The sequence below is a fragment of the Rhinolophus ferrumequinum genome, chromosome 16, assembly GCF_004115265.2.
Source record: "Rhinolophus ferrumequinum isolate MPI-CBG mRhiFer1 chromosome 16, mRhiFer1_v1.p, whole genome shotgun sequence".
In the NCBI taxonomy this organism is placed as follows: Eukaryota; Metazoa; Chordata; class Mammalia; order Chiroptera; family Rhinolophidae; genus Rhinolophus; species Rhinolophus ferrumequinum.
In genome coordinates, this window is record NC_046299.1 from 53,717,150 (window position 1) to 53,742,351 (window position 25,202).

The following is a 25,202-nucleotide window of genomic DNA, read 5'->3' on the forward strand; positions in this document are numbered from 1 at the left end:
ACTTCCACAGCTCCAACCTCAGCTGGTCCTCACCCATGCTCACTCATGCTTTCACCTAACTCCAATCTCCCCCTTATGTGTTTCCTGTGATGTCTACTCTCAGCCTTTTTCACCATCAGTCCGCGGTCTCGTTTGTCCCACTCCCTTAACACCTCAAGGAAAACCAAACTGGTTGCTCCATGAAGAAAGGAGAAGCCATCAGAGTGCGTGTCCTCCAGTTTCATCTCTCCCCTCCAGCCTTCTGTCTCAGAGAAACAAGTCTCATGCTTTCTCCTTTGTAAGGCCACATTGTCTTCTCCTGCTTCTCTGTGTCCTTCTCGTTATCATTTAAAAACTGTCTCTTATAGCTGCAAACGTTCCCTCTTTGGGAGGTCACTCACCTCAGTCTACTGCAGCCAACAAATATGCTCTATTTCTTCCCTTTCTAAAAACAAAAAGAAACCTTTGCTTTGACTCGGTCCTCTGAAATATCCTATTTATCTCCCTATCAGCACCTAAAAAACAATATGTGGTCTCCAATTCTCATCTCCCATTAACGCCTCAGACCCCTGAATGCCGGCTTCGACTGGCAACAGGCCACTCAGCTGCTCTTGCCGAGGTCACCACCAACTGCCCAAGGATCAAATGCACCATTGTCTCATCCACTTGTCACTTCTGCAGTAGCTGACGGTGCTAAACATCATTTCCTTTCCAATCAGTGCAGCCCAACGAATCTTTATTGCACACTACGTCTCAAATCCTGGGCTAGACCCACTAGGGACATGAAGATGAACAAAACGAGGAAGAGTTTTTGCCTTTTAAAGAGCCCAGAGTCTACTTAAGAAAACATGTGTATTGACAGATAATTAGCATATGTTTTAGATTGCTAACCTGGAATTTATTCAACTCTCTTCTCCTTACCGTTCATACCATCCACTCATATTTCCCTACGTCTTTGCCCTCAGCCTGTCCCCGGATTCTCTCCCTCTGTCTGTCCCTTCAGTATTGATGTTTCCCAAGAGTCCAGGTTCATCCTTTTTCTCTTAGTTGCTGTGCCTTGTCTTCCTGGGAAAGGACTAGTCTCCAGGCCTATACACCATCACCAATGACTTCCAAGTCTATAGTTTCAAACCTAACTTCATTCCAATAGCCTCACGTTCTGATTTCTTGTTGGATATTCTGCAGATACATCCAACTCAAACGGACCAGGACCAAATTATGGACCTGCTGCTCCGATCCTGTTTCTCCTCCTGGGTCTTCTGCTTACTTAATCGCTTTTACAGCCACCCCGTAGCCAGCCTCGAAACATTCCCAACAGCTCTCCCTTGCTCACCCCTGCCTCCTTCCATCCACCTGGTCTTGACCTAGCGACTGACATCACGAAAGCTGTGCTGTCAACCCTCACCCACCCCTTCTAGTTCATTGCAGTGGTCTTCTTACAGAGCTCATGCCATCCTCCTCTCTCCACCTCTAAACCATGCTCCGATTTTTGCCTGTTACCTTTTTAAAAGACAGATTGAATCATCGTCTTCCTATAAATCCCGACCCTTAGCAAGCAACAAGCCTGTGCTCTAGACCCGTGCGGTCCAATATGGGACTCACTGGCCACATGCTACTATTTAAATTTAAATATATTAAAATTAAATGAAAGGAAAAATGCAGTTCCTCAGTCAAACTAAGGCTCAATGGCCACATGGATTCAACTCATCCACAAATGTCAGCTTTTCTTGGAAGCCTTCTCAACTCCTTGAAACGTGGAAAATAAAGAGGTCTCTGTGCTCCTGAATTCCTAGCCGGATCCGCGTCTCACTGTACTGTAACTGTTTCTGGGGGTACCTGCTCCACTCACCTGAGCCCCTCAAGGATAGCGAGTGGCTGAATCCATGTCATTTTTGTGTCCTGAGCCTTGATAGTACCTGATACATAAAGGACACTCATTGATCCCTTTCTTTCCCTTACGAGTTACCCTACTGGCAGGTTAGGCAGGAAGAAACTGTAAGATGCTGCTTTCATACCTTGCTACGAAAGCATGATGGGAAACTCAATCATATGCTCCCTCTTTTCAGGTACTAACTCAAGCTGTTCTCTGAGAATGAACCCTTCCTCCCTCTGCTCACCCTCCCTTCCAAGATCAGACTCAGTTTTTGTCTTTTAGAACCATAGGGAAACAGTCTGGCAAGAGCCACTGTTGTACCAGCTGATTTAAATTGAAATGTTTTCCCCAGATAAATGCGTGCTAAATAATATACCAGCTCTCCAGCCAAAGGGAAGTGACAGGCGCTCTGTAAATAAAGGCACTCAGCTGCTGGTAAAGAGCTGTAAAGTGGTTCCGAGCTGATGTTTGCTGACCAGCAAGAAGTGGCTTCACCTGCTTGATATAATTTCACTGCAGTCCTGCCTGCTGTATATTAAAACTGCATCTCATAGACCCAACTGTCACCTCAGATATCCTATCCAGCATGGGGTATGCCACCATTCTCTGTAATTGTTTTTGACAACCAGCCATCACATCTCAGATCATTTTAGAAAGTGTCTGGTCCAGAATCCCTAGGCTGGGTCAGTTCTGACACCGTGTGGGCTAGAATAGTGACACCAGAAAGGGAATGTGAAAAGAGAAAAGGGAAAAGAGGCTTTGCTAGTATAGGGGACAACATAACACGCAGTGGCAAGTGTCCGAATACAAATCCCCATGAGGCCTCTACCTTCTCAATGTTAAGACACATTTTTCAGGTTACATTATATCATAACAGAAAAACTTTCCATAAGGATGCATCAATATCAGGCCCAAGAGCTCACACATTTGTCCCGAGTCCTACAGGCATGGCTGAGCAAGTGGATACCAAGATTTAGATTTGGGAGAGAGAGGAAGAATGATGGCAGGGAGAGGTCAAAACTGGGCTTCAGGCTGTATCAGTCGGGGTTACATCAAGAAGAGAAGCCACTCTATTACAAGCATAAAGAAAATCAGAGGTTGACACAACCATTGGAAGGGCTGTAGGAGCAAGTGAAAGAGGCTGCCATTAGCCATTTCACTTGGAACACCAAGAGGAAGGTTCTCCTGAGCTCTTACCAGAAGATGCTGTGAATCTCAGACTCAGAAAATCCCACCCCCCCACCCCCCCAGTACTTACTACCAGCAAAGCCAGTGGTTCTCGGAAAGCTCCCCTGAGAGTTGCTTTAACCCACACATTTGCTCAGGGTTTGGCTGCAGCTGCCTCCAGAGAATCAAGACCTCTTTTTTTTTTCCTTCCAGTTTCCAGATTTCTCCCAGGGCCTCTCTTTCATTGGCAGACTCCAGCCTAGAACCATGCAAAGAGGAGGATTCGAGGAGCTAGTGTTCCTGGCTTCACTGCGATGTCGGGGGAAGTTAGAAGGAAATGGTGGCGCTGCTGAGCTGACAGAAGCTAACGTGGCACACAAGTCTAGATTGCATGATAGAGCCAAGCTTTATTGTATCGGTGAGATGGCACTTTCATCCCAGCGGCTATAGTCCACATGGGCGTGCTCCTTCTACCTTTGACCCTGGAATGAGGGGACTCAGGTCCCCACTCGGCACCCAATGCCACCCATCAAGTGACTATGACCACATATGACTATGACCCTACAGTTTATGGCAAGCCTACACAGCGGTGTTACTCAGGCAGAAATGCTTCACATCCTATCCTGCTAAAACCCTGATTAGTGAGGTGTTTGTTACAGGGTTTTTGCTGCATTGCCTCTCTGGGACTCCTAGATGACATCTTTGCTTGCAGTTATCTGTCCAGGATCCCAGAGAAAATGTCAGGGAAAACTGGGGCAGAGCAGAGATGGCAAACATGTGTCATTGGTGCCTCCTATAGAGAATGCATGGGCCGACAAGCGTCACCTCTTACTAAATGACTTTCAGTGTCCATACAGTCCCCATTCCCCAGAGATCACCACCCCTTGGTCAGCATATAACAGTGTAAAGCTTGACACCCCCGTGCAGCTCTAACAATGGCCAAGCTTAATACAGGTCAATGGCAAAGCTACATTCTGGGGAGAAACAACGGGAATTGTTCAGCCAGCATCTTTTCAGTGCTCTGACATTTAGTGGGCGACCCTGGTCATAAAGCCACTGCTTGTGAAGGCTGAGGCAGGGGCAATTTCTAGTCTGGTTTATTCCCTGGGAAGGCAGCCTCTTCTGAGCGTGCTGTCCGGGTCTTCATCCAGCTCCCTGGGATGGCAAGAAGAGATAGCAGATGCCCCTTGCAGTGACCGCAGGTTTCACTGCCAGGAAGGCTGACATGAGCCTCTTTGAATTACTGAGTGAAGGATATCCCTCTTGCCAGCCCCTGTCCCCTGCAGGCACAGAAGAGGAGTATTACAGGCTGTCCTTACCTTGGGAATTAGCCTGCAAGACCCCGATGCTGTCATCAAACTGCATAGATTTGATGTTGAGTGACGCCAAGATGCATTCCTTGTCCTGCAGCGAAGTATCATCAATATTATTCTGATTGGCTGACAGGATAACACACATGTCACAGAGGTTGATGTTGACGGCCCTTAAATCAGCCCGACTTAATGGCGTACCCTTTGGCATAGAGGAAAGAAAAAGAAAAGGAGAAGCAAAAATGAGACTGAGGGACGAGAGGGATAGAGGGAAAAAAAAATAAAAACAAATTAAAGATTGTGCCGGAGCTCTGGGAAATTATTTAACAAGTACCTTTTTTATGCCTTGACATTAAGCTGGCCTAAGTACGTTCAAGGGAATAGGAGCTGTGTGCTAATCTAAAGGGTAGTCAGTGCTGATGGCAGCATTTTAGCCTTGCTCTCAATACTCAATCAAGCTATTACTAACAAACGAGGGAGACGAATAATGCCAGGGTGCTACATCTTCTTCCTGCCTGGAAACTGTCTTGATTTAAGTAACTGTCCTGTGGCAACCTCTGGCTTTCAGAGTGTAATGAGGGGCTGGGTTTCACATGCCTGTTTATTCAGTAGCAGATCACTTCTGTCTAAGCAAAAGACAGCAGCTCCAAGTAGAACTTCCAGGGCAGCTGAGGAGAAATAGCCAGTGAGCGTGGTGTGATGAGGTGGGGCTGAAAGTGCTTCTCCACTTGCAGGATGCGGGAGAGAGTGGCATTAACACGCATCTTGCAAAAGCGAGATGGAAAGGAGTGAAGCTTCAGGTCACATAATTCTATTGGGTATTTTCAGTAAGAAAAAAACCAAAACACAAGAAAATCGCCTAATTGTCAAACAACATACCATGTTTCCCCGAAAATAAGACCTAACCAGAAAATAAGCCCTAGCATGATTTTTCAGGAGGACATCCCCTGAACATAAGCCCTAATGCGTCTTTTGGAGCAAAACTTAATATAAGACCCGGTCTTATTTTTGGGGGAACATAGTAGGAATGGTTCAATACACCATTGGACATAGAGACAATGAAAGTCTATGTAGCATGTAAAGGGACTGAAACAGCCCTCCGTGAAGGTATCACCTTCGAAGAATCTCTAAAATAGAGAGATAAGTGGGAAAAAAGAAAAACAAAAAAACTACTCCTAGACAATTGGAAAAATATAATTTCATTTATGCAAAAGGAAACTCACCAAATGAAACTATGTATTTATGAATGTCTTTATAAATGCATGCGCATTCAGAGAAAGTTCAGGAAAAGCACACTAATAACAGTAATTACCTCTGAGGAGGAGAATAAGATCGGGGGTGAAGGGAAAAGTTTGGTTTTGACTTTACATACTTCTGTAATTGTTTGAATATTTTATAAAAAAAATGTGTTTGTACCTTACTGGTGTAATTAAAAATAAATAAGCCAGTGAACAGATGTTTTAAAAATCCCGTAACAACTAAAAACAGTGGCGGGGGGGAAAACCCAGATCGAGGAGATAATGAGAAAGAGGTCGTGAAGGCACCCACAGGTGAAACAGAGGGTCAGTGTTGGAGGTGAGGGGCAGGAACTCCATAGGCTTTGTGTCCTCGGGAGGGGTCACAGCAGAACTCATCAGACCATCCCGTGGCTGAGCGCCCGAGGGGCATCATTTTGGAGTTCACATACAGTCTCCGGCCTCCTTGGTCCTCTAGCTTGAATCCAGCTTCTGCTTGGCCTACATGGACGCTCCAGTATCCTTCAGCTCACTAAACTGTGTACAGAGAGGGTTTGCCAACTGCCTTCTATCTCTGGAAACTTTCTCTGGTTCTGCTTCCTGGAAAAGGGACTTTGAGAAGATTGACGTGGTTGCAGAGGTCAAGGCAAGGAACCTTCTTGTATGACTCAGTGGCAGTTGTGACTCTGCTCTCGGCCCCCAGAATATTGCCACAAACAGGAGTTAAGGAGGAAGAAGCATTTCGTACGATGGAGCTGGAAAGCTACGAATTCCAGACTCCGGAGCAGTATCTTTTGAGAGAAGGAGGAGAATCCCCTCTCTTCCTGTGGTCTCTTGGTACAAAATGTATGACTAACTACCTGGATCATTTCACCAGTGCATAAGCCTCAATTGCCTACATCCATATTCTTTTAATTTTCATCTTGTAGGGAATCCAGCAGTAATTGTGATATAAGACAATCTCTGCACAGTTGTGCACACATGATTTCAAAACTCAAGAAATACAAATGACGTAAGTAGAAATACCTTGTGTTCCTTAGGGCTGGCCCTATCTGTGAGACACTGTTTGAACAAGGAAATGTGTGAAGATACAGAAGGCCCATTTTGTACAAATATGTTGTGTTCGAGCATGCTAAATTTTGGAGGGTTTTCAAAGGACCTGCAAATATAAAAGCTTGTTCACATATAAGCAGGCGGGTGAGTGGATGTGTACAAAGGCATGGAGAAGGAAACACACACACACACACCCTGAAACATCACAGACACACCAAACATCACACATACACACAGACTCATGTAGCCCAGTAAAATAATAAGCTCCTTACAAAACACTTTTAGACTGTAGTCCACGCATTCCCAGGGGACTATATGTAAGCTTACATGTAGGCAGATAATGGTGGAAAAATAGAATCAAATCGATCATGTCTGAAATTAGCAAGGTGTACACCTGTTTATGCTCTCCTATGTATGACTATTTTTTTTCCTGCCTATTTTTAACTACATGTGTTTATTAAGTCAATGAGTTTTTGGCCCAGGATTCAAAAGATATCTGTTTATATTTTTCTTACTTCTTTAAATATATATTGAGCTCCTATTGTGCCAGGCACATATGTAAGGACAAATGGTGGCTATTAATGCATATTACTTGTGGGTAGATCCTTATGTGTTGCTATTGATTTATATTATTGACTCTTTGTTTTCCATTTTTGAGGTTATAGAAGCTGATAATAGAAATAATGAATTTCAGCTCCATAAGTGGGGGGGAAAACCCAGACCCCTTGAAATGTAGCATCAAATTCATGTTCCTCAATTTCAGGGATAAGAACTTCCAAAAAAATGTGTGGAGAATAGGTGATACTTGCATTGGTTTGTGACATGGAGAACTACCATGTTTCCCCGAAAATAAGACCTCGCCAGACAATCAGCTCTAATGCGTCTTTTAGAGCAAAAATTAATATAAGAACTGGTCTTATTTTACTATAATATTAGACAGGGTTTTATATAGTATAATATAAGACCAGGTCTAATCTAATCTGATCTAATCTAATCTAACATAATATCGGTTCTTATATTAATTTTTGCTCCAAAAGATGCATTAGAGCTGATTGTTCAGCTAGGTCTTATTTTTGGAGAAACACGGGATATCAAATGCTGAAATGCACAATACAATTTTTAAAAAGTTTGTGGCAAATATATTGATGAATAATTAGGAAGTAGTTACAGGACTACCAGATTATGTATCCCATGTCCTCGCACTAAATTGTGGAGTCCCAAACTTTTCTTTTAGATTTCGGTACCAGTGCTTTGTAACCAAGAATATCACGGGTGTACATGTTCACACACACACACAAACCTATGAAAACACTGCTGGGCTTCTAAATGAATGGGAAGTAGGGGCTGACCAGCAGGAGGGGTTGGCCTTCTGTACAACAGAAATAAAGAACTCTGTTAAATACATTTAGTTAAAAATAGAACGTGGTCCAATCAAGATTCCCCCAAGCCTTAAATAATATCATAAGTAAAACGATATAAATAGTTCCATAAGTAAATTCTGCTCTAAGCATCATACCATCACACAGCACGAGGTTTGGGTAGGCAAGAGAGTGTTTAGACACTGATATGGTTAATCCATCTGATACCAGCTAAACTTCATGTCTGATGAGCGACTGAACTTGGCTGCAAATTCCTGTTAATAAGGTCTCCAGGGTTTGGATATTCCTAGACAGAGCACAGGGGAAGGGCTGAGTCCTCAGGCCCATAACCAGATAAAGAAGCAGAGGAATGATCAAAGCTACAACTATTATATCCATCTGGGATTTTCTTTTGTGAATGAAAAGAAGGAAAAAAAAAAAGAAACATCAATAATATGACCTTGGACTTACAGGCAATATGGACACTTTGGGGAAGTTATGAAGCGTCTCCCATTCCCGCTTGAGGTACTCAATGGAGCCCACAAACACAATGTGTTTGAGCTCGTGGTAATGAAAGTTGCTGGCACGGAGTGGCATCACCAGGTTCCGGAGGCCAATCAGGGCTGAGCTGACATCGCCAAAGATACAGACCACGACATGGCCACTCAGGACGGTCATGGCCGCTTCACTTCGAGTCTGCAACAGGGAAAAGGGCGTGAGCATTGGGGAGACCTCATAGGGCTGCGGTAAGAACCAAAACAATCTCTGGTGTTAAAGAGCGAGTAAACAGTTGTCGAGTGCTTACAGTGTGCTATTACTGCTATTATTTTTATTTGAACAATGTTAATCACATGCCATACATGTTTATAATTTGAGTATGTATGTAGAGTCTGACAATTAAGTTCGTGAACTTTTATTGCAACGAAGTTGCTAACCTTTTTTTGATATCAGAGGGATTATCCATTATGAATTTGTACCAGCTGGACAAACAGTTAACCAAGTTTACCATTTGGAAGTGCTGAAAAGGCTGCGTGAACAAGTTAGACGACCTGAACTTTTCGCCAACAATTCATGGCTCTTGCCTCACGACAATGCACCAGCTCACACAGCACTGTCTGTGAGGGGGTTTTTAGCCAGTAAACAAATAACTGTATTGGAACACCACCCCCAATCATCTGATCTGGTCCCCAGTGACTTCTTTCTTTACCCAAAGATAAAGGAAATATTGAGAGGAAGACATTTTGATGACATTCAGGACATCAAGCGTCATCTGGCGACAGCTCTGATGGCCATTCTAGAAAAAGAGTTCCAAAATTGCTTGGAAGGGTGGCGTCGGTGAATAGCTTCCGAAAGGGAGTACTTTGAAAGTGACCGTAGTGATATTCAGCAATGAGGTGTGTAGCACTTTTTCTAGGATGAGTTCACGAATTTAATTCTGACCTCGTATATATTATATTGATATAATAAATATATGGAAACATATATCTACACACATCACTATCTTTTCTGACAAAAGATTTTATAAAGATATGCCACACATGCGTATGAGCAGGTGATCTTTCATAATGATTTTCAGGGTAAAAATCAGAGGGAATAGCAATATTGATGCTATTTGGGAAGGGGAGATTTAGTTTCCATTAAATTGTTGATACAATGAGCTGCCATTTCTGACTCTTGCTGAGATGATAATCAAATGATCAGATCCTATGTTGGCCATAGCTCAAGAAATTTGTGTTTCCAGTTCTCCAGTCATCTATGAGATGATGAGTACATCATTGTATCAATAAGTAGCACATGATATCCTAAGCCAGGCGCTGGCAAACTATGGCCCAAAGGCCAAATCTGGTCCACCACTGGCTTTTGTATGGTCATGGCCAGTGAGCTATGATTGGTTGCTACATTTTAAAATGATTGGAAAAAAATCAAAAGAAGAATATTTCGTATGTGAAAATTATATGAAATTCAAATTCCACTAACATTTTATTGCAACACAGCCAATCTTATTCATAGGTATTGCCTGTGGTTGCTTTCACATTGTAATGGCCGAGTTGACTAGCTGTGACAGAGACGATTTGGCCAATAAAACCTAAATTATTTATTATATGATAATTTAATAAATAACTTTGTTGACCCCTATCCTTTGCTGCCTTGGGGGTTTCCAGAGCATGCCTGGAGTGGCTCTCCTGCATATGTCACCAAAGGAAGATTCTCAAACAATCATTAAAAGGATCTAGAAACAGATCAGCAAGTCAACAACCTATGTCTTTCCCCAACTCTAGGTCTGTATCTACAAAGCAGACAAATGAAAGAATCAAATTACCCCTGTAAGAGGAGGACCCCAGCTTCCCAGGAAATGCAAATGGCTAACCACTGCTGGTTGTTTTGCTCACTGTTGTAGTGATGAGAACACAAGAAAACCAGCTGTGGCCCTTTGTCTGTCTCTCCTACTGGTCCAATCCCTCCCACCTTGCCTTCTTTCCTCCCTGTTCACCACTGCATGCCTGGATGGCCCATGTGCCTTACAATGCTTTGGGGGAGGCATATTAATGTCCACTGCACATATCAAACTCTGCTCCATTTAATCCCTAGAATTGACCAGTGTATTGATTGTTTAAATGCCAATATTGCAATTCACGACAATGTCAGGGTTATTACAGTAACCCCCAAGGAGAGGAAGAAGCTAGCTTTCACTCCCTGATCGTTAGAATAAAATAGGGGCTGTCACCATTATTGGTTTCCCACTGCAGCAGTACAGTAACACCTAAGACACAGGCTGTAAGAAATATTTGATAAACTGTGACCAAGGGGGACCTACTGGGGAGTCACATCTCACATCCCTGCTTCATGGAGAAGACCTGGAGTTAGTTATCTTGGCTTCATGAAAGTGTGTGTGCCTGGGTACCACCTGTAGGGGGTCAACGAGTCTGTAACTTGCTGTGATGGGCTCCTAATTATTTTCAGTTGACCAGGTCCCCTGAGGCTAGCTCCCTTCAACAAACCGGGCTCAGAGGAGGGGCAGGAAATCTAGAACAGGGAGCTAAGGAAGGCACCAGTTAGCAGAGTGGCCGCGGCACAGATGCTGACGCCAGAAGGTTAGAACTGGAGACCAAAACACCAATCTTTACATCAGCCACAGCGACATCACCTGGAGAACCTTGTAAAGGTCCCAACTCCTGGGCCTCAGCGCTGGAGGCTCTGATTCTTCCAGGTTTAAGACCCACAAGAGAAACTATTCACACATGCATCTTGTGTGTCCTACACATCCTGCAAAGCCTCACCCACGCTTGGCCTTGATGGCCTTCGCCCCTTCGAAGCACAACCTGTTTGTGTCCAATAAGACTTCCCTGGCCACTTAAATGCATGCTCGTCTTCTCCCCTAGATTTGAATAGCACCTTGTGCCTCTTAATACTTAATTTTAAACATATTGTTTCATGGTTCCATTTTATGTCTTCTCTCCAATGAGATGATCATTTCTTCAAGATTGAGGCTATCTCATATTTTTTAACCCCCGAAGCAGTTAGTGTCCTGCACCCATTGGGTACACCCATCACCAAGCATCTCCTGAGCATTGCCATCTCTGCTCCAGGGTGGCTTCAGAGAGGGCCTCTTGGACCACACTGTCGACATAGCACCTTTCTAGCCTGTGACTCTGCTTTATTTTCTTCATAGCACTTTATCAACATTTGACATATTATCTATTCATTTGTCTACCTGGGTATCTTCTCTTAGCCCCCACTAGGATACAAGACCTAGGAGAGGTTGTACCCCCAGCAACAACAGCCGCACATAAAAAACATATCATAACTGTTTTGTTAAATTATGTTACTTTTCAGATGAGAACAGTAGTAACTCGCCTCACTAAACTCTTTCCCGCCGGTAGGGGACTTTGATTGGATGTCCATTAGTTATTAAAACCCGGGTCACAGATATGGCGCCCAGCCTGGGACCCGCCTCAGGTGGGTAACATCACCAGCTGTGTTAGATCACCAGCGCAAAAGTGCGATGGATACAGTAGCAGGATGTAACTGCACAAGCACCTTTGTGCTTAGAACAAATTGCACTCCTGGTAAATTGGACAATGACTGTTTCTGTGCTTTTGTCTGCAACTTTCACACCTCTAAGACAGCCTCCAGCACAATGCTGCATTGGCTCCTTGTGCGTGGTTACAATTAAATTGAGAACACACACACACACACACACACACACACACACACACTCAGAAAAAACACAGGAAAAAAATCAACTGGATTAGTGTACAAAGCAATTCTGAAGAACTGGAACAGCTCTTTTTTAGGAAGGGAGGCCATGACATCAGAAATGATAGGATTTTCCTGGCTGACATAAGGGAACAGGTCATAGCAATCTGGGGATTAGAGGCACAGGGAGAAAGAACCCTTCCATCTGACCTTTCTGATTATGAATCCATTTTCCATGGATTAGCAAGACAATAAACTGTGGGCAAGCTGATGCAGGCATTAAAACCGAAAGCTGTTAATAAGACAAGTCTAAAGAGTAGAATGGATTGTTATCTATGCTGACACTCCTGGGACAAACCAGAAGCCCATGGCTGCTACTGAGATGAGCCAACCAGGAAACAGGGTTCTGGGCCCCCCCCTTCCAGAGGTAACCCATGTCATTTCCACTGTCATCATCGGCAAACGCATTTTGCCTGTCTACCATGTGTGCAAATCTATGATCTACACAAACACAAGACAGTGCTATAAACAAGTAATAATATAGGCAGCATTCAGATTTCTTCATGGCATTTAATCAGAATGATGATAATAGTTAACTTTGCTGAGTCATATGCTGGATTTTAATTTTCACTACAACCCTGTGAGTTAGGGTCATTCTCATCTCATTTTCTTACAGCTAAGAGAACTGAAGTGCAAGGAGATCAAGTGACTTGCCCACGGCCATGCAGCCATGAACTGGCACAGGCAGGCTCTGGCCCCAGAACCACATCCAGACAAGTTATGGTGCACGTGTCCTCCCATGATGCCTTTCCCACAGCATGTTGATCACTCCCTGTTTTAATGAACCAGTAAATATTCAGAGATGGAAAATTCTGCTCCTGGTTCATGTTCAGATGAGAATTCTAGCTGCCTCAATATATATATCTCGAATTTCAATTATCAAAAATAATATGGACCGGGGACGGTCTTATCCCACCATCCAGTTAGGAAAATCGTATTCCTAGCAAATGTAGTTTGGGACAGATGTAGATGTCGTCCATTCCATGGCCTGCCACTCACCAGGATGACTTTCTCTATTGCCTTGGGTGCGCACCAGTGAAACATCCCAGTGGAGTCATACTTCTTCACGTTGGAGTCCATGTTGTCAATCTGCTCATTGCCGGGAATTAATAAGGGGTCATGCCTGGAGAGAAAGGACAGGAAAACCTAAGTGGAAAATGTGATCAATTATACATGGAAAGTGCCCCGAGTTACATCTCAGAGGAGTTGAAAGATGCAGAGGAAATGCTTGTCACTGAAGGCCATTCTTGTGCTGGTAAAACCCACCCATTGAAAGAAAAGTGCCCCAAACCACCACCACCTGTAAGTGTGCAGGTGACCTTGGTCAGGTAATAATTCTGCCATTCTCTCCTGTTCCCCTTTATCCAAAATGGCCTTCACATCATTTTGTGAATTTGGTTTCCTTTTTTTTAATAGATATCTCATTTCCACTCCTCTCATTTTACCAGCTATCCAATCATTCCAGCATGCGAGCACGTACACACACACACACACACACACACACACAACCACACACACACCTCAAAGGGTTGTTATTAGCATTGGCAATGAAGAGGAAGGAAGAGGAATAGAGTCTCATGCTGACTGACTGGCATGAGGATGGAAAGCCAATTACTTGCTCTTTCTGACTACAACTTCTGACGTGATTCTCTTCGCAGTAAAAGCTTTAACAGGCTGCACTTTAAATATTTTAGCAATTTGCCCAATCAGATTTTGCTCTCCTCGGCTGAAGCCCTTTAAAGATTCAGCAGCATGTCACTTCAGAGCAGATTGACTACCAAATGCCCACATCTGGAATACCTGATTTCAATACTAAACAACACCGTCTCTCATTGCCTTGACAACTGCATTTGCACTAACCATCCAACGATGCTCCTCCCACCCCCACTTTCACCTCCCGACTGGAGCATTCCTTGCATGAGAGCCTCAAGCTCTGATGCATCTTAATAAACTTGTCTCGAATTCTCAGGGCTACATTCACCCTCTCCTGCCTTGTTTAGTAGTAGTAAAGGAAGGTGCTTCTACAGAGGCCTCCCCGCCAGTGGACTGGCAGAGCCTCACCGAAACCCTTACGCATTACTATAGGATGAGGCAGGTCTCACAAGCTTACAGCATGAGAAACACACTCTTGCATCTTGAGCCATATCCCCTGTCCAGATCTATCTCCAATCATGATTCTGTACCTCGGTTCTGAGGGTGGTCTTTAGGGTTTCTACAACGATGAGCACATACAATTAGAACAATGTCCAGGCGTCGCTAGCTATCTGTGCAGTGGAGCTATTTTCCCTGAGTAATACTGTTTGTTCAAGACAGAAAATAGAAATACGTTCCAATTCCAAATATTTATGGTAAAGTGATGTTTCTTTTTAAATGCTCTACTTCAAGCATCAAAGGGTGACCTTTATGTAGCTTTCAGTATTTCTCCCTCTGAAATTTCTCTGATGCTTCTCATTTGTATATTCGGAACACAGAGAGTGGGACAGTAGTCCCTCCTACATGGTCACAGACCTAGAATTAAGCTTTCAGGGTATCTATCCTGACCCTCCCAATAACCTCCCAGCCCCACTTAAGATGGGAAAACTCTGACTGCATTTATTTATTCCTGAGAATTTGTTTTCAGGCTACGCCAAATGACAAATATCATGTGAGGCAATCCTGCAAAGTTATCCTCAATGAATATGCTAGATTACCATAGGGACTGTCACATGGCATCTTAAAGGAGAAGAACATCCCACCCCACCCCCACCCCCGGAATAGCACCTCAGTAGCTGAGTTGCGGGGAAGTCCTGAGGTGTTGTAAAGCACCAGGCCACCTTTCAAATCCTGAACTCAATCAAAAAATGCTAAAATAAAAAGACAGTTGCTAATAAGAACTGGTCACAGATCAGGGCAAGAGGAAATGTTGAATGTTTTTGTTCTTGAAGAATGTGTAATAGTTCTATAGATATCCACTCTCTGGGATAAGTACGTGGACAGAAACCACCATAGAGAAGAGATTTGAGAAAATGAACAGAATGAACTCTTCCCAGCCCTAGAAGAACATATTTTAGTTGGAAGAGGATCTTAATAAATTTGCCCTGAAGATAAAGAACGTTGTTTTTTGGTAGGAGAGGAAGTATTATCTCAGGAAAGTCTGAGACCTGCCCTCAATGCATTCAGGATTTAAAAGATAATCAGGACAGCATTTACATAAGATCAGAAGGCAAGCAGATGCTATAGCAAGCTGGCTAAAATTCCTTTTGGAAATTTGTGTCTTTGGAGAAAGGACATACATTTTTTTTTTTAAATTCATACCCTCTCCCCGCACCCCTACACCCAGGATGCTGAAATCCCCCCTACAGCAGATGCCCCCGTATCCACAGTTTCCCTTTCCTTGCTTTCAGTTATCCACGGTCAACAGTGATTTGAAAATATTAAGTAAAAATTCCAGAAATAAACAGTGTGTGGGTTTTAAATTGCATACCATTCTGAGTAGTGGGACGGGATGTGCAGTCCAGCATAAGGAATATAGTCAATGGAATTGTAAGAGCGATATACGATATCAGAGGGGTAGTAGATTGGGGAGGGTTATCACTTTGTGAGGGCTGTAAATGTCTACCTACTACATTGTTGTGTACACCTGAAACCAATTTAAAAAAAGAGAGAGAAAAAGGACAAACGTTTTGGTACCTTCTCTTTCTGGGAAGAAATCATTCCATGGTAACACTGGCCTCCAACCCTCATCTTGGAAAAGTAAATTAAAAAGCCTGATGATCAATTACTCCCCAATGAGAGGAAAAAAGACAGCTTTTTAATGTCAAGCCTCATTAAATGGCATGGAGTTAGGGGGTACCAGGTATAATTCAATACTAGGGCTGCAAGCCATGATTGGCACTGAAGCATCCAGAAGCATCTGAGAAGTCTCAGTGGTATGGGATGCTGAACATGGAACTCTCCACAAGTCTTTCAGCCTGGCCTGGATCATTTAAATATAAGGCACCCAGGATTTTCTTCGAAGGATCCAATCTGAGAACCATCAAAAATCTCCCTGAACAAGGGTATTTCTTGTCTGACCAGCCATGGTACCTGGAGTTTGAACTTTGGTTTCTTGAACCAGCAAAGCCACCAGTAAACATGAATCACTTACTCGGAGACAGGGCCATACAGTAGCAGAGAGACAAAAATGTCAATCGATAGTTGTGATATACTATGGTCAAGTGTTAGAGCAAAGTAATGGACAAGGTGGTAGGAGAACACCAAGAAAGAAGCTGTTAATTGTCTGGTATTTGTGGTACAAGGAAGGCTTCACCGAGAAGGTAACATTTGATCAGAGCCCTGAAAGATGGGGAGGAATCTCAGTATATCTTAAGTGTTGACACATTAGCAGCCATTAGGACCCTCTCGGAGAATTGAGGCCCAAATGAAAAGAGCAGAAGAACGGCATGCAAAACCATCGTTGGAGATGTCAGCTATGTTATCGCCTAACCTGACGTATACATGAGCTGTCTTCAGATGTACAATGGCGGACAAATGAAAGATGGATTCAACTGATTGAGTATGACCGATAGAGAGCAGACTAGGAACAATGCGTGAGATTTCGCTAGAACAAACATCAAGTTTCCCAAAAGGAAGAATGTTACAAAAATTTAAGGTTTTTCAAAAGTGAAATGAGTTGCTTCCCAAGGCAGTGGATTTCTCACCGTTTGAGACATTCTAGAGAAGCTGGTTATATAAAGCGTATTTTATGATAGATGATATTTGAGCCTAAAAGCGCTTTAAAGTTTGATTGAAGCAGTATGCTCTCATTAGGGAAAGAGGTGGCTCGGAGAATTTTGGAAATATTGAACCACTGTTGGGCATTGAAAGGCCAAAGGGCACTGAGCAAGTGAAAAGTTGTTGGAGCAAAGATGGGCAATACAAAGCATGGAAGACTAATGACTTTATAGTCAGTTAGGGCTAGAAGTGTTTCTGTTCCTCATTCACTGGATTCCACTGCCTGGGAGGAAGCTTGGAACATGATTCATTCCAGCAACATGAGAGTCTGTAACTACCGTGGGCCAGACAGGATAAATTTCTTTACCATGTCTGTTCCTGTAGTGCTTTCAAGTACCTTATGTTGGCTTATACTGCTGAGAGATCTCTGACATAGGTGAAGAGTAAAGAGTCAGTAGAAAATGGCCTCACGAGCTCTTGTCTGGACAACGTGCACAGGGAGCCTCAATAATCAATTAGGGCTGGGTGAGCTTCGGCCAAGTCCCAATAGCTGAAGGGTCCCTTTAGGAATACCCACATTTTTATAGCAAACGAGGAGCTCCAGTGGGTTACGTTTTTCATACCTACGCTTCTTGCATCTCAGCTCACACCTCCAAAGTCCACAGCTAGAAATTATGCATGCCTGACTTCAAATAAAGAGTAAGAGATTCTTCTTCGAGGGTTTGCAGGGCCAGGAGTGCCACTTGCCATCAATTAATCTCAGGAAGTGAACTAAATGCCCTGCCACAGCAGAAGGACAAAAAGCTTGCCTTGAAGACAACAGCCTAAAGCAAAACCACAAATCCCTTTTCTAGCAAACCTGCTGTGAAGAAGCTGTTATTATATTTTAAAGAGCACAGTTCCCCTTACAGGCAAATGCAGCAAATCCCCGATTTTTCTGGGGCAGTGGGTTCAATGTTGGACTTCAGAAATTTACATTCAAGTCCAAGTAACCAAGTCCCCGCCCAGAAAAAGTTCTGAAAGGAAAATGACAAAATGATTATAAAATTGTATCCTTTTCCTTGCTTGATTTTTAAGACCTCATTTCACATCACATAAGACCTTCCTCGTCATTAAAAGCATCCCATTTAGATTGAGGCCTACCCTGCTGTGGTCTCCATGGGGAATGGGAGGCTTGAGAAAACGTGGGCGAATCTTTCATCCTCCGCAGGCTTTTCAAATCCAAGTGGCAAATACTAATTTGACTGAGTATGTACCATGTCAGGCAGTATGGTGGGCTATCAGGACATGTCTGAGGCCTCAAAGTTCCCTGCGAATGTTCTGCCTGAAGCTGCCCTCCTAGTTGTTTTCCCTTGCTAGGAGCTCCTCCAGAAGTGAGAGATGCTGTTTCAGAGCTAATAATTTCCATGTCTGTCTCATCCATTAAACGGTGATCTTCTTAAGGGCCAGGGACACCTATTTTACTCTTCAGTGTATTTCCAGAGCCCAGCAGGGGACACAGTAGGTGCTCAATAAACCACCGACTAACAAGAGGAGCAAACAAATGATTTCTAGTCTCTGAACACCTTTAAACCAGTCAATGAAGACTCACCAGACATTTTATGGAGATCAGAAAATGTGCCCAGTGAGAGCCCACTCATCTTTGATATCTTGCGACAATTTGTTTTTGGAACAACCAAGGCTCTTGCACCGTTTTTCATGTTACAGGGACTGTACTTGAAGTAAGGCATCGTGATCTGAAGGGAGACTCTGAAATACTTCTGTAACAAGTCAGGCTGCCTGGAGCGTGCCCGGAGCCAGCTGTGGTAACTAATCAGCAGGGAGGACTCATGTTTGATGTCCAACGATGGTCACGACAGGTGTTGTTAATTAAGCCACTATTTAGTGCTCCAACGCCAAGTCTGAACATTTCTGAGAGGCGGGCCCCTATCACATCCAGGTTCTCTCACTGTTCCGAGTCATGTGAGCTGTTGTTCTCAAAGTGTTGCCCACACAGGCCACATCAGCATCACCTGGGAGCTTGAGAGAAATGCAAATTTTCCAGCCCAGCCCAGACCTACTGAATCAAGCTCTGTTTTAACAAGGTGCTCTAGATGATTTTGACACGCGCTCAAGTTTGAGAGCCATTCCTATAAAGTTGGAGAAACTATGTGGTTTGAAAAATTCTACCAAAGTTAGCCGCTGTTGGCAATATACAGACTGGAAGGCTATGGTTCTAGTCCGCCAGGCCAGGGCTGAAGTGAAGCAAATGGAGGGCCGAGGTGCAATATTTAAGGAGGTGCCATATATGCCTCCTCCTGATTCTCATCCCCCTATTCATGGAGAATGACAGGACGCGTGACAAAAGCACATCCAGGCTGTTGGCCCTGACACGGTGGCTGTGACCGGAATTGGAAAGGTTGTGTCAACACCTGGCAGGGACTCCTACCCGGGATGTCACGCTAATGACTCTCTCGTGCTGACCTCTGGTTCCCTGAGCTAATCAGCAAATAAACAAACATAAAGAAAGCAAATGAAATACGAGTAGTTCTTGTGAAGTACAATACTTACAATTCAGTTTTCTATCCTCCCTTCTCCCCATGTCTTCTATGCCGTAAAGACAACAGGGTGGTTAGTAACGAAGTCCTAGAATGCAGCCCTCAAGGGTATCAGGCCATGGAGCCAGTGCAGGCCACAGGACCCAGACAGGGTCGCAGGTCCTCTCCTCAAATGGGCTCATATTTGGGTTTTTGGCACCGTAAACGATCTGCTTCACGCTGAGGTGCATTTGATTTCTGGATGACTACTACATCCCGCTGTGTTGCAGGGAATCCGACTTGTGGATTCTGGCTCCTGCCCTAGCTCACCCTTCAGCCCTGCCTCCACCTTCCCATGGAGTGACCTCTCCTGACATGGGGCTGCCCGCTTCCCCCGCCCCCGTCTCCCATCAGAGCGCCATCCCTGGAGCCACCCTGACAAAACCTTCAGGCCAGGCTCTAGCCACTCTGACAAAACTAGAGTCCTTTTCAACTTCTCTGCAACAATCTATTTACAGTTTTTTGCTGCTTAACAAGTAAACAGTCAAGAACCATTGCCACCTAACATGACACCTCTTGTTAGGCAGCCACCTTCCATTCTCAGAGGCAAACGGAAATTACTGCCTTTATGTCTGGGAGACATCCTGAGAGAACTGACATGACATTGAGTCCTAGGAGAGAGTGGACAAGATGCTCTTGAAACAAGAGGACAGGACAATGACCTTCTGGTGAGCATGACACTAGTCCAGGGACCTGTGTCAAATCTACCCACGCCTTGGTATGATGACACCCACTATTTCTTCCTTCTCCAGTCCCATGGGGGCCTATCATTTCCTATTTGTTGGTGCATTAAGGGCTACATTTACTTAGTTAAGCTGTCCCTGCCTTCCTTCTTTATTCTGCCCATAAGTGGAAGTGTCAGAGTGGCATTCTGCCCCTATTCTGACTGGGCTCAGGCCATTTGGCCATTTTGTATTACTAGAACCTTTCCAGCGGGCAGCCCTAACAAAAAAATGAACAAACAAACTAACTACCAAAAATCCCATGAAAGGTATGAATCAAAAGAGCGCGAATGGAACTTTACAAGCAGATGAGTTCATTTCCCCTAATGATCAGTAAATACCAAGAGGATCATGTGTTTTCCTCAAATCATATTTCCCCTCCCATTCAGAAAATGAATGTCTACTATTTTATGGGTCTGATGACATGAAGTTCCCCTTACAGTGTTCCATTTTCGTGTTTTTGGTCTGGTCAGTTATCCTTGCTAGCCCAGCTGGGTGCTATCTCTTTGGTCAATTGTCTACCCAACACATCCTGCATAAAGCCTCATGGACCCATGCTTCTCGATCTTACCCCAAGTTCTTTAGCTCCTGAAGAAATAGGTGCAACATGAACTGATGTCAGGAATGCTGTGTGTCCCTCCTGGGAAGACTGTGTAGCCCACTTCTGTTCCACATTCTGCAGCAGACCCTGGCACCCAAAGGACCTTGTCGGAGGCTGAAGTGGGCTGGGTGTTCTCTTCACACTTCACACTCTTCAGTATTTATGTATCTTGTGTCTTTGTAAGATCCTGATGGAGGGTTCTAAATCCTTTTTATACTGCCACCCGTGTTCCTCCCGAAATACAAGCGTAGGGCATTGCCTCCTCAAAAACCTGCAAGGGTTCCCCAAGGTCTACGACAGGGCAGACCTCATGGGGGGGTGCCAGGCGACTCTCATGTTTTTAGCTCCAGTGATACCACTCCAAGGACCTTGCTCCAGACACACCGAGTCTCTTCCTGTGGCCTGAGCACTTTTTCTCTTTCCTCCATTGGGCAGAAGAGTGAAGGAGTTAACAAAATGAGCTTGGAAGCTAAACTATCTGGGTTCAAATCTTCCTAATTAGGTAAGACTTACTCTATTTACTAGACTTCACCTCAGCTTCTTCAACTGTAACATAGGGGAAAGAGTACTTCCTGCTCATGGAGTTCGGGTAGGATGCAGTGAGTTCACGGCTTGACACTTCTGGAATGCTGCCTGAAACTTGGTGGATAACGCAGAGTGTGTAGTATTATCAGTACAGAATTCTCGTCCTTACACAGGGCTTGGTTAATGAAACCTCCTTCAGGAACCAGGCTCGGCCTCCCCAAAACCAGAGGTGATGTCCACTCTGTCCTCACAGCCCATGCTAGGAGATCTCTAGGCTGTCCCTACTCTATTTTGCTGCATATGCTTGTCTGTCTCCTACAATACACTGTGTTTTAAAGATGGGGACTCTAATCCGTTTTATTCTATAGCCCTCAAAGACCTTCCACAACACCCTGAATATAGTTGGCTCTCATTAAGCATTTGCTGGATGGGAATTAATCTGAGAAAAGGAAGAGAAGCAGTCGGATGAGATCCTCAGCCTGTGCAGGTCCCATGTGAAGACACTGTGTGAGAGCCCAGGCATTGCCTCTATACTGTCTACCCACCGGAGAAACGTGTTCAGTATCTAAAAAGCATTTGAGAATGCAGCAATTTGAAGATAGCTGCAGAAAGAATGGGTGACTATAAGCTGGGCAAGCTGGGCAGGAATTTAGGAAGGGAATCTATGAATCGTCTTCAATTGTAGTCAAAATGGTGCCCAGTGTGCTTTATTTTTCCTTAGAGAGACTTTCTGGAGTACTTTCATTGGATGTTCAGTAGGGTCTGTGAGACATCCCCCCACCCCCAAATTAAGACCCTTGACTTTGTTTCTTAGAGACAAAGTTGTTGCCCTAAATGGCATTATAAGAGAAGGAAAACACTGCTATCTTTACAAGGTTCAAACCCACTAGTGAGGGAGAGCTGAGCAATGGATGCTTGGTGATTTTAGAGGAAAACTAGGAGAAGCTCTTTGTATCATTCCATGTTAAGAGACTAACAAGAAAGGTGAATAGAACAACAGGGACCTGGGGACCTCCATGGCCCACTCCTCCTTGCGGGCTATGAAGCCAAAGGTTATCTGTCACGACACAGGAATCCCTGGCTTACAGCACAGACATTCACCATTTGGCTGTGAGAGTTGTTTTCTGTCAGGGTGACTAAAAAACATACTGTGTCAGGACCCAGACACACAAAATGAGGCCATTCACCTAATGATTGTACAGAGAGCTAAGTGACACTTAAAAATCAGGGTAAGCCTTAGTACCAGAACAAAGGGGAGACAAAGACCATTAGTGCAGAGTCCCAGTAGCATTTCATGCTGGCAGACGGTTTGCAAAGAACCCTCACTCACGAAGGAGCCTGTTTTATTTGCAGAAGCCACAGTGGTAAATCAAAGCCCATCCTAGCCCATTCTGGACTCTCCAGTTTCTCTTGGAGCTACTCCTATCGCTGCCCCATAGGCCACTAAAACCTGCCCACATTCAGAATGATTGATTCTGCTCAAGCAGCAAGCCACAAACTCGTCGAAAAACTCCCTTCAAATAAGTCATTAGTTTCCTGTATGGATTTTTCAGGTCATAAGGAATAGGACCTGGGAGTCCCATCTTCTATAGAATAGAAAGAGAGTGTTTGAAGAGGTGAGGGGACCTGGAGAAGCCACAAGGTACCACATGAGCTCCTCTGCTTTCTCCCAATCGACAAGAGGGGTCTAGCAAAAAATAGGGCCTGACAACCTCATTGCCAGTGTCAGATGTTCAAACCAAACCAAACCAAACTCATGGGGTCTTCATTCATCCACTGCAAGTGAAGGGAAATAGTGAGAGGGCTCAGTACCTTGCCTTGGCTCCCACTTCAGAGTATGGAGAGCCCCTGAAACGCAGAAAGTCATGGTAACTGAGGAGTGTCTTAAGACTTTCTGACTTGTCATGGGGCAGCTCTTTCCAGCTGAGCTGTGATTGAGACCGGTGTGGCTCGTGGGGTGAAAACAGCCGTGGCCATAGCATCAGCCCAAAGGCACCAGCACCAGACACCCAAGTTCTGCAGCTGGGTGAGTTTCAGCTCAGTGCCTGACCCACGTTTAGCAATTCTGATGTACCACGGGGCGGACAGCTCTGGCCCGGAATGACTGCCTCCCTCAGTCCCTCTCCGCCCGGCAATGAAAGCAAGACCCACTTTGAAAATTCTCCCCCGTCATGCAAACTGACATAGGCATGCTTTTCAAAAACCCACAGCCAATCTGTTGATCATTACTTATTTACAAAGGCCTTCGGGCAGAAAGTCCTGTAAAAACCATCCTTGATACGCTATACACTAGCTTTTCCTGCTTGTGGAAAAAAAGTCCCCTCAAGGCTACCTCAAACCATCACTTTCTATTGCACATAAAATGTAGCGTGTAACACTAAAGTATTTAATATATATGGTATAATATATCTACAGGAAAGGCATTTGTGTAGAAGTATGTTACCCTGGATTTGGTAATTTGATGTTTTGCTGAAGGCTACGACTTAAAAAAGCTTCCACCGCGTACAGAAGACCTGTCATCTTGGTACCCAAGAGCCAACAGAATAAAGAAGTACCCTTAAGCAGCAAAACTTTGACACAGCTTTGAAGCATATGAAAACAGTATAACTCTTCAGAATTATTATTACTCAAGATCAAAGAAATGAGCCATACTTTACATAGCAAACAGGGACAGAGAATTGGGCTCCAAAGGTTTCAGATTTTTCAGTCTTCTCTTTATTTATTTATTTGCTTCTCTAAGTTTAGGCAAAAGAAAGCACCCGGGCTTTTCTCCACTTTACATGGATAAAACTATTAGCATGAGATAAGGTGAGTAAATAGGAATTGAATGCTAGCACAACAACTGGCGTCATAAAAACGAGAAGCTTGGCAGTTGGTACATTTTATTCCTCCTTGTAAACCATGAACAGGCATGTAAATCAGCGACACCCAAGCAAAACTGAGCGAAGGGGAAGGCAGAGAACCTTTAAGGAAACACTTAGCAGGAAGAAATGGTCATAAAGGAAAAGGACATGGGGCTGGGTAAGTCTTCCATGGGAACTTGTGTCCTCAACTGCACAGAGAAGGAAAGCTCCTGTCTACATCAAAGAAAGGAGGTTAGGGAGGGCCTGGAAGATGGGAAAGTGATGGATAAGTGGGGAGCAAGGGGGAAACTGCTACCATGTTATTTCAATAATCAAAGGGATACCAGAGGGTAAGGGGGGTGGGAGGTGGGAGGTGACGGTAAGGGGGATCAAATATATGGTGATGGAAGGAGAACTGACTCTAGGTGGTGAACACACAATGGGATTTATAGATGATGTCATACAGAATTGCACACCTGAAATCTATGTAATTTTACTAACAATTGTCACCCCAATAAATTTAAAAAAAAAAGAGAGTTCAAAAGAAAAAAAATAATCAAAGGGAGGGGAGTGGCCAACGGCAATGAAAAGAAGAAAGTAACATCAAAATGGCAGGTGTTTCTACAGCAGTGACCATTTAGGGAGAACACTGCAATGCGAGATCACCCCTGTTTCACTGAGGTGCTAGAGAGTTAGGATGTTGGAGGGAATAAGCACTGGATTGACAGATGAATCGAAGACACAAAAGGGAAGATGAAAGATGAAGAGGCCACGAAGAGGAACTTGGAAAAACTCTTGAAGTTTGGTTTCACTTGCCATTTCTAGAGGAAGCTACAGTCAAGATAAAAAGAAGGGAAGGAAGGGAGGAAGGGAGGGAGGAAAGGAGGAAAGGAAGTGGGGGTGGGGGGCAGAGAGAGAAAGGGAAAAAGAAAGAACGCGTACATACACGCTGTATTTCATAATTAATATTGCTTTTAGCCTGAGCAGAACTGGATTACTTTTGAACTTTGC

At 44.1% G+C, this 25,202-nt stretch overlaps 1 protein-coding gene across 28 annotated transcripts in view; it reads right to left on the bottom strand.

Moving 5' to 3' along the window:
• The window catches only part of KCNMA1 (potassium calcium-activated channel subfamily M alpha 1), a 708,733-nt gene that overhangs the window by 71,516 nt on the left and 612,015 nt on the right, over positions 1 to 25,202 (bottom strand). For all 28 annotated transcript variants that reach the window (XM_033130127.1, XM_033130157.1, XM_033130156.1 and 25 more), the window contains 3 exons: positions 13,232 to 13,355; positions 8,447 to 8,671; positions 4,339 to 4,531 (listed from right to left, as the gene is read on the bottom strand). In XM_033130127.1, the coding sequence (XP_032986018.1) occupies positions 4,339 to 4,531; positions 8,447 to 8,671; positions 13,232 to 13,355 (542 nt within the window). The remainder of the gene's footprint in view (positions 1 to 4,338; positions 4,532 to 8,446; positions 8,672 to 13,231; positions 13,356 to 25,202) is intronic.